This window comes from Leucopleurus acutus, assembly GCF_964270905.1.
Source record: "Leucopleurus acutus genome assembly, chromosome: 9".
NCBI lineage: Eukaryota > Metazoa > Chordata > Mammalia > Artiodactyla > Delphinidae > Leucopleurus > Leucopleurus acutus.
In genome coordinates this window covers 91,166,496-91,175,239 of record NC_139144.1, presented here as the reverse complement: position 1 = coordinate 91,175,239, position 8,744 = coordinate 91,166,496, and the positions used below count along the sequence as shown (strand labels likewise).

The window sequence follows — 8,744 nt, the reverse complement described above, 5'->3', positions numbered from 1 at the left end:
TAGGACAAGTGCAGGGTCTGAGGCATCTGCCCCTCTCCATCTGGGTGATTGTGGTTCCTCCCATTCTTTCAACTTCACTTCCCTAAGTTTGAACAAAGCCGGCCTCCAGCGCCCTCTGCTGGTGAGTGGCCAGAGGACAGGAGCAAGTCGGCCAGGTGCCGGCCTGGAACCTAGGGTTCACACCATCCGCGTGTGTCCACAGCCCGGCCCTTTGCTCCCTGGCTGGGGTGGGACCTTGAAGAGGCAGATGCCCTCACAGGGTGGAGAGGAACAAGAAAATGACTCCGTTCTCCCACTTGCATTTCCACCTGAGGCGGTGGGATTTCAGGCCTGGACCTCGGGCTCTGACACTTGACAGGGGCAGTTTGTCACCAAGCTGCTCAGAATAGTTGTTGCAGAGGCTCCAGCCCAGATCCGGGGTGCAGGTCTGGTGTGGGAGTGCTCCCAGTTACCTACTTTTGGAAAATCATGAAGAGGTTGGTACTAAAGCTTTGGCTCTGATCTGCTGGGAGTCAGGAGGAAAGCAGGGAGGTGTTTATGTGGCTCAATTATGAGATAACACCAGAGACTTAGTGATAAGTAGTTACTTACACATTGTTACCCATTTCCACCTGGTAATCCTCCTTCAGATGAACAAACTCAAGACTTTTCCATTTATAATTTTTCCCATCTTCTGCATTGAATGAGCAACCTTATTGATCTCTCCCAGTGATTCTGTAGGACATTTAAAAAGTGGTCATGTGTTTCATTTGAGTGAGAGAATTAATTGTTTAGCTTTTCCTCTCTCCATCTCGAAGTTTCTGTCTTACTGCCCATTCTCTCCTCTCAATACGGTCTCCACAGTTTATTGAAATGTCTTTAAGGTTTGTAGAAAACACTTGAAGAGCTGTCTCTTCTCTCATTTCCTTTATGCTCTGGGTTGGATACCTGTCTCCCTCTTGTTTTGAGCTTGGCTCATAGCTGATGTGACTGAGGCTCCACCAGGAGGGATTGAGGTGGGGCTTCCACATCACTTTGAAGCTGCCTAAAAACACAAAACCAAAACACCATTAACCTCTGACCTTTTGAAATTAGCAAGTACGATTTGTGCAGCGGGCCACCCTGTCCCCTCCTGGCCTATCTCTCTCTGACCTCCACCCCATCCTGAGTGCTTGTCAGCATGCATTCATCCTGGTGTTCCTCCCTGTCCCACTTCCTCACCCCTCCAAGATGAGCTCTCATCCTCCAATAACGCATGTCAAAACTTAAATTCAGGGCTTCCCTGGTGGCGCAGTGGTTGAGAGTCCGCCTGCCAATGCAGGGGACGCGGGTTCGTGCCCTGGTCCGGGAAGATCCCACATGCCGCGGAGCGGCTGGGCCCGTGAGCCATGGCCGCTGAGCCTGCGCGTCCGGAGCCTGTGCTCCGCAACGGGAGAGGCCACAACAGTGAGAGGCCTGCGTACTGCAAAAAAAACAAAAACAAAAACTTAAATTCAGGGACTCCCCTGGTGGCTCAGTGGTTAAGAATCTGCCTGCCAATGCCAGGGACACCGGTTCGACCCCTTGTCTTGACCTCTAGGAAGATCGCACATGCCACGGAGCAACTAAGCCTGTGCGCCACAACTACTGAGCCTGCGCTCTAGAGCCTGCGAGCCACAACTACTGAAGCCCGCACACTTACAGCCCGTGCTCCGCGACAGGAGAAGCCACCGCAATGAGAAGTCCGCGCACCACGACGAAGAGTAGCCCCGGCTCGCCACAACTAGAGAAAGCCCACGTGCAGCAATGAAGAGCCAACACAGCCAAAAAAAAAAAATTCACATCTTCACAATACCTGCTTGACATCTACCCGAGAATGCCAGCAAGACTCCTCCACTAGCTTGGGCAAGGGCAACTAGATGAAAACCATCAAGCCAGTCCAGCCTCAGGCCCCCAAGCCTGCGCAGGTGTAGCCTGGCTCTGGGCTGGGCTGCACGAGAACAGTGAGGTGCGTTCCCCTCGTCCTTGAGACCTGTGTGCGCTTGCCTTCTTCTGCTCCAAGACCTCAGACTCCCTGAACTCAGCATTCAAAATGCTTCAGGAGCTGATTGCCACGCATTCAAATCCCACAGCTGGGGTTTCTCATCCCTATTTGGCCTTTCACACAGTTTTTTATGTTTTTTATGCAGATGGGTTTCCTGCTCCTCAGACCCCATTTTTCGGCTGGCTATGGGAGAAGGTTTTTGAGAAAAAGGTGGAGGGAGTGGTTCTCATAATGGCAAGTGTTCTCTGTTCCTTTATTAAAACAAAATGATGCATCTCCACCCATCAGACTTGGATTTGTCCTGGCTCACAGACCGTGGGAGCGGAGGACCCTAGAGGTCAGTGATTTTGGAACCTTTAGGGAATCAGAGGAGAAGCAAGTCCTGCCTGGAAGGGTTGGCCTCCTGAAGAGGCTGGAGGGAGAGCCCAGGTTCAGCCCGCAGCTAAATTACCCCAATGCACAGCAGGTTGGTTTTGTGACTTGAAATCACTGATTTACTCCTTAAGCCTTAATTGATTTAAACTTTCCTGGACCAGCCTACTTCCCTAGGATTGAGGATTAGTATGGGGTGAAAATGCTTTGCAGAAACCAAAGGCACACACAGTTGGAAGTGAGAACTCCTGGCTCTGGATTCTCCAAACTCTGGATCACACTCCCCTATCCTGCACCTGTAGCATATGGAGAGTAATTATTCTATTATTAGCTGATTTGTTGTAAGTCACATTTCAAATGGCTGTCTTGATAATTTTGCATTTTGGGGGGTAGAGGTTGGTTCTGATCATCCTTTTGCCTCAAAATGTGGTAGAAGTTTCACCATCTGCACTTGTCCTTGTGTTTTTAGTGATGTGTGCCACCTGGGTTTTTTTTGTCTGTCTTTTAAGCTACTTCAACCTGTGTGATTCTAAGTTAAACTAGATGCTAACTCCACGTGTAAACTGCAGTGCTCAGCATCAGGCTGAAAGCAAAGCAGTGAGGACATCTGGGCAGCCTCGTGGAGCAGCCCTGTTCACAGAACACCTCTGGCCAATTTGAAATGTAAACAGAATCTTTAATTTCCCTTCCTGCGGCGGGGGGTGGGGGGCTCACCTTGCACCCCCCTTGCCTGGGAGTGCACGCCTCCAGCAGGGAGCACTGCGCCTCTGCCCTTCCTCAGCAGAGCTTTCAAAAATGCAGATCCCCTCCCCCTAATTTCTGGTGGGGGGCGAGGGCTGGGAATTGACACTTTAACAGAGTCTATCCAGCAAGCCTCAAATGGAGCCACGTTTGGGGACTGTTAAAGAAAAAATATTGTTGAAAATTATTTATGACACTTGTTAAAGACAAGTAAGGCAAACTTTATTCGAGGGGGCTACTCAGTAGGGTTTTGCAGTGGGGGCGAAGTTGGGCTCAACTCCCAATACAAGGAAAAGTGGCAGGGTGGGGGGTCGGTGGATGGATGATTATTAACAGGAAACATAGGAGTAAGAGGGGATTCTGGCTAAATTGACCTAACAGGATTCTTGCTGAGGGCGGCCGGGTGATTAGACACCACCTGGAAGATGGTGGCGGGTGAGGATCAGATGCGGGGGATGGGTGGACTTTGGTTAGATCAACTTAGCAGTATTCTTGCTAAAAATGGACAATTTGGAGATGCACACGGAAGTCCAAAAGGCAGGGCCTAGCTGAGAAGAGTTCAGAGAGGAGCCCGACCTGGATGTGGTCAAGGAGAGACTGTCAGGACCCGGGACAGCGGGGCCGGCGTCTCCCATCAGCTGGGGAGTCAGGGCTCCACAGCCGAGGGCGCAGACAACGCGATCTGCCGACAGGGGGCGCGCCCGGGCCTCCGCGCCCGCGGGCGGCCGGAAGCCGGAAGTGCGGGGACGCGGCCGAGCCGGGGGAAGGGTCACGGTGCGCGCGGGGTCGGAGCCCGGGCTCCGAGTTCCCTACTACCGCCCAGAATCAGACTCCCGGACCCGCCCCGGAAGCCAAGAAGGGGGCGCGGGCCCGGAGGCAGGAAGCCCTGCTGGAGGAGCGCCGGGGACGCGGGCGGTGCTGTTGCCGGTGAGGCTCCGCGTGGTTGTCGCGCGTCCCACCTCGCCCTCCTCCTGCAGGTCGGCACCGGTCTGGTCGCGCCAGGACGGCGCGGAGTCCCCGAGGGCTGCGGCGGCTGAGAATCGGGAGCTCTGGGCTGGGCACGCGCCCGCGGGGCCGCGCCGGGGCGTCCCAGGCCCTCACCCACCCCCAGCCGGCGGAGTCTGGAGGGTGCGTGTCCCGGCCGGCCATTTCAAACTTTTTTGTGACTTTGTGCATACTGCTCAGTCTCAGTTCCTTATCTGTTAAATACGCTTCAGAATATCTACCTCACGGTCAAATCAGTGTATGCACCGACCGCCGCGCTGTTTGTGCCGGGCGGTTAGCGGTGCTCGTTAGATGTGGGAATGAGTATTAGCACCGCTTGAATTTAAGCAGAAGGCGCCCGCAGCTGCCTTCAGGGTTAACTGCTAAGTGGAGGGTGGAGCCCTGCACCCTTTGAGTCACAGGGTCGGGGCTGAGCTTTAGGAGGAGGGGCTGAGGTGGAATCCAGTGCGGGTGGGGAGAGGCCCGGTAAGGTGAGACACTCCCCCCAGCCCGGCGCCCCAGCTTCTGGATTCCTGACCCTACTGCTGGCTGAAATCTGACGGGTCAGAAGTATCTTTGGTGTAAGGGAGTGGGTGTTGGCCGGTGAAACCTCATTGTGAATCAAAATGGCCTTGGAATTTCTTATAACCGCTCCCAGAAGAGGGAATGAGAAGTCTGTGGTTGGGAGAAACAGGGGAGAGATCTTGGAGAGGTGTCTTAAGGGTAGGGTAGTCTGGACACCCTGGGGACCGTGAGCCTCTGCGGTGGAGAGGAGCAGGGGCACCTCCCTCCCGTCCTCCTGGGAGGGTGTTCATGCCACTCCTCCCGTGTGGAATGACTCAGTGCAGAGGCTCCTGGAGGCGTTGGGCCTGGCTGCCGGTGGGGTCCCTGGGCCCTGCGTGGAGGGCTGCTTCTCCCTGAGCCCCTCGCCTGCCCCTTCATGCCCTGTGAACGGCACATCTGCGTCTCCTGGGCCCTGCCCTGACCAGTAATTTCGGCTGATGCCTGGGAGTATTCTCGCTTATTAGAATTCACTGGTCTTTGTTCTTCTTTGTAGGAATTAAAGCTGGACTCCCATTCAGGACAAACAGACCTATAATTCCTGGTGTGATGAGAGAGTGGGATTTGCTGTCCTGAAGTCATTAAGCTTGGGCCCTGGTTCCTCTTCATGAGAGACTAGGGAGATGGAAGACTTAAAATCTGAGAGTAAAAAAAGGGTGCTTCCCGCATGGATGACAGCCCAGGTGGCTGAAAAGAGGACGGTGCAGGTGAAGACCCCCAAGAGGAGAACAGCCACGGTGCCAGTGGCTGCAGCAAGGTGGGGCAGCTTCTGGTCCTCCTGGGGAATTAGGACAGGGGGAGGGATTTGGGGCATCACAGTTGCTGGGGCCCACTCTTCCCGTGTTGGCAGAACGGTGAGGTGGGGTGTTTCAGTCCACAGACCTCTCATCAGCTCTCGGGGGGTGCACAGGAAGTGAGCTGTGCCCTCCCAGACTGGCACCGGCTTCTGCCTCTCTTGGTGAATCTCCACCGCCAGACCCTCACTTGTCAGCTCCTGGATAGCGGCTCCCCCTCTCGGGTCACACACACCAGCCAAGGTCTTAGACGCCAGTTGTCCAAATTGCCAGTTGCTTCTCTTGCCACAGAAATTGTGACCATCCACTGGGCAAGATGAGTGACGAGGTGGTCCAGACTCCCTGCGGGTAGATCTTCAGGGACAGGTGGACAAGCTGCAGGTTACTGTGCCGGCCTGAGATCAGAGGCCGCGGGGTGGGTTAGTTGAATGGTGGTAATGGCGGGGGTTTCTGGGCTGCCACGGAGGGGATGTCCCTGCCCTCTACCCTCGTGGTCCCAGGCGCTCACTGTCCCTCTCTGCCCTTCCCTTTCTAAGTTTTCTTCATTGGCCAGCCGTGATTTCTGGTCTGTGCCGCCCTCCTTTACTGTGTTCATGCACTGCGGTGGGAGGGGGGTGGGTTGTGTCTTGGCTTGTTCGATCTGCTCGCATCCACCGTGTGTGTGAGTTTGACTCTCAGAAGCCAGCCATCGTGCCCTGTTTCCAGATCCTCAGGGGAGCTGGTGGAGGCTGGGAAGCCCCACACTGTTGCCTCGAGAACCCCCTGTGCCAGTCACTGGTTACAAGGATGCAGAAACCACGTTGGTGCCCTGGGGAAGCTGCTGCTCTCACCCCTGGTGGGCAGGCCCTGAGACGCAGCTCTTGCTCTCATTCTCTCCTCCTGGTGATTCCGTGCCATCTCTAGCTTTGTGCTTTTCTTTCAGACTTCCTGCCATGAGGACTGTGTACTGCATGAATGAAGCTGAAATCGTAGACGTTGCTCTGGGGATCCTGATTGAGGTAAAGTCAGCTGTGTCTTTTCTTATGACCAGAAACTCTTGGTGGGCAGAAACTAGACCAGGGCCTGGTTCATGCTAATAAAACAGGAGCCCTGCCTGCTGGGGTGGCCAGGAGCCCACTCATCCGCAGCCCGCTCCCTGGTTGGTGGGCACCCGCTTGGGGCTGGAGACCTGGGAGGGTGCAGCTGTGCGAGGGAGGGCAGCCCTCTCTGTTTGGGTGACTCTGTGCTGGTGGTGTGTGGACGGGACAGAAGTCGTTAACTGCTCATGTTCTCTGGAGGGTCTCAGTCGGGCGAGGTGACTTCTGAGCGCCGTACGGAGCACCACGCCGCTGAGTGTCTTGGCTTCCGGAAGCGAATGATAACTGTCCCACTTTAGAGTTGTACTTGATAGTTGGTAATACTTGATGGTTGCTCAGGGACTTTTATATATTCCTATCGCATTTATTCCTTGCAATAACCTGCTGATAGATATTATTATTAGTTACAATAAGTGGTTTGGTGCCAGTAAGGGAGAGGCTAAGGCCCGCACTCGGGGTTCGTCTCCTGTGCTCCTTGCATTCTGTCACCCCGCCTTTCCACGTACATTTATTCTAGTTTTCTTTCCTGTGGCGCTATTCCTCAGGCCCCTGCTGCTGCTCTCCCAAGCTGGTCTCTACCTCTGCACCATCTGAGAAGGGGTGGCGGGGAGGGGAGGGGTCGGGTGAAGGGAGGGAGGGGCCATCTGTGATTTGGGGGCAGGGCCTGACTCCTCCGGTGCTGGCTTCACAGTTGCTTCTGGGCATGTTCTGCGTCACCGACGGATAAACCAGCACGTTAGGGAAGTAAACCCCGTCTGTTTTGCCTGCCATTGCTTCTACTCAGCAGGGCCGAAAACAGGAAAAGCCGTTGGAACAGCTGCCTCTGGCAGGCGCTGATAAGCCAGAGCAGTCCCCGGCCAGCTCAGCACCGCCGTCCCCGAGTCCCCGCGGGAGCAGAAGCGAGGACAGCGAGGACGAGGACTGTGGGGAAGACGGCCCTCCTCCGGGGCCTGCGGGTTCTGACTCGGCCTGCGGCAGAGAACTCGGGGAGGACCAGGACGCGCTAAAATACGTCAGAGAGATATTTTTCAGCTAAGGGACAAACTTCCAGGACTTTCTGCCCAGAGTGGCTGAAGGAAGCGGGGTTTCCCTCTTGGCCTGGGCGCTGCCCTCAGACTGTCACGGCTTCTGCTCCCAGCTTTGCGCCTCTCTGGGCTGCACAGATTCACCTTGGGAAGTGAGGAATCAGAATGAGCTCCCGTTAGAGATCCTCCCTGCACTGTGCTCTCTCCTCGCTCAGAGGGTCTGGGATCCCCACAGTCTGTTGTGTTCAGTTACCTGGTTCCAGGGAGATGAGGTTGTGGTGGTCAATTTACTGGAACCAAAGAGTCAACTTAATAATGTTTAAAGAAAAACAAGTATGGCTGCTAAGTACCCTGGAATTCCTACTGTTTGGCCTCCCTAAGGAGGAAGCCTATTTTAAAAATAGCCTTCATCACGAGGCAGTCGATCAGTCTGTGAGCCCTTGCTCGTCCAGCCCTGAACCAGACATCCTGCCACAGTGCTGGGCTCCGTCCAGGAACCTGAGGCTCAGCATACAGATTGGGAAGCCTCCTGACCAGTCAGGCCTCCTCCCCCCGAGCTGCCACCTTTCTTCCACTTGGTGGCCTCGGCCTTGGTCCCTGGACAGTCGGAAAGCAAGAGCGGGACAGGAACCCAAAGGAGACACCAAGGACAAGACATCACACTAGAGTCCGTGTTTCTGCTTCTGTATTCATTGTGGCTTTTGACAGGCATAGGATGAGGCAATCACGTGCTGTACAGGTTTTCAATATATAGGTGCTGAAAAATACACAAAGTTCCCCAGTGCGTGAGTTGTGCTTGTATCCTTTCTGGGCCCGGGGTGAGAGGTGAGGGGATGCAGCATTCACGTGGATGTGGAACCGTTCAGTCCTGTTCACCTTCCTCTCCTGACCAGGGACCCGGTGTCTTCGGCTCCTGAACTCCCAGGTCACGTGCTGGGAGGGATCTGCCCGCTGACTCCCTGCTCTGTCGGGCTTCAGGGAGCCTTCAGGGAGCCTTTAGGGAGCCGGGAGCCTTTTCAGGGGAACCTTCAAAGCCACCAAGCCTGCTCTTTGTGCCTATGTGTTCTGTCTTCGGTGAATCCCTCAGGTTATTCCTGGGCCTTTGGGAGCGTTGTCAGAGGTGAGGGGCTCATCGCGTTCTACCCGCCTTGGATGGAGATGGGGAGCCTGCCAGGCAGGGCCCCCAGGG

The 8,744-nt window shown here is 55.1% G+C and overlaps 1 protein-coding gene across 4 annotated transcripts; it reads left to right on the top strand.

The window, feature by feature from the left end:
• The first annotated feature begins 3,914 nt into the window (after positions 1–3,914).
• CYREN (cell cycle regulator of NHEJ) lies at positions 3,915–7,587 on the top strand. Of its 4 annotated transcripts, none has more exons than XM_082846024.1 (4): positions 3,915–4,042; positions 5,157–5,417; positions 6,377–6,452; positions 7,315–7,587. In XM_082846024.1, the coding sequence occupies exons 2-4, from the start codon at positions 5,284–5,286 to the stop codon at positions 7,564–7,566; spliced, it is 462 nt and encodes a 153-aa protein (XP_082702150.1). In that variant the 5' UTR covers positions 3,915–4,042; positions 5,157–5,283; the 3' UTR covers positions 7,567–7,587. The 4 variants fall into 4 exon arrangements, with proteins under 4 accessions (XP_082702150.1, XP_082702149.1, XP_082702151.1 ...); XM_082846023.1 differs by having other exon boundaries at positions 3,915–4,092; XM_082846025.1 differs by having other exon boundaries at positions 3,915–4,249; positions 7,318–7,587.
• Positions 7,588–8,744: the final 1,157 nt, after the last annotated feature.

What these genes read in the sequence shown, in the direction of transcription:
- CYREN (XM_082846024.1), top strand. Translation starts at nt 5,284, where the DNA reads ATGGAAGACTTAAAATCTGAGAGTAAAAAAAGGGTGCTTCCCGCATGG. An exon ending in GTGCCAGTGGCTGCAGCAAG is followed by an intron (nt 5,418 to 6,376) that starts GTGGGGCAGCTT and finishes CTTTTCTTTCAG; the next exon opens with ACTTCCTGCCATGAGGACTG. An exon ending in CTCTGGGGATCCTGATTGAG is followed by an intron (nt 6,453 to 7,314) that starts GTAAAGTCAGCT and finishes GCTTCTACTCAG; the next exon opens with CAGGGCCGAAAACAGGAAAA.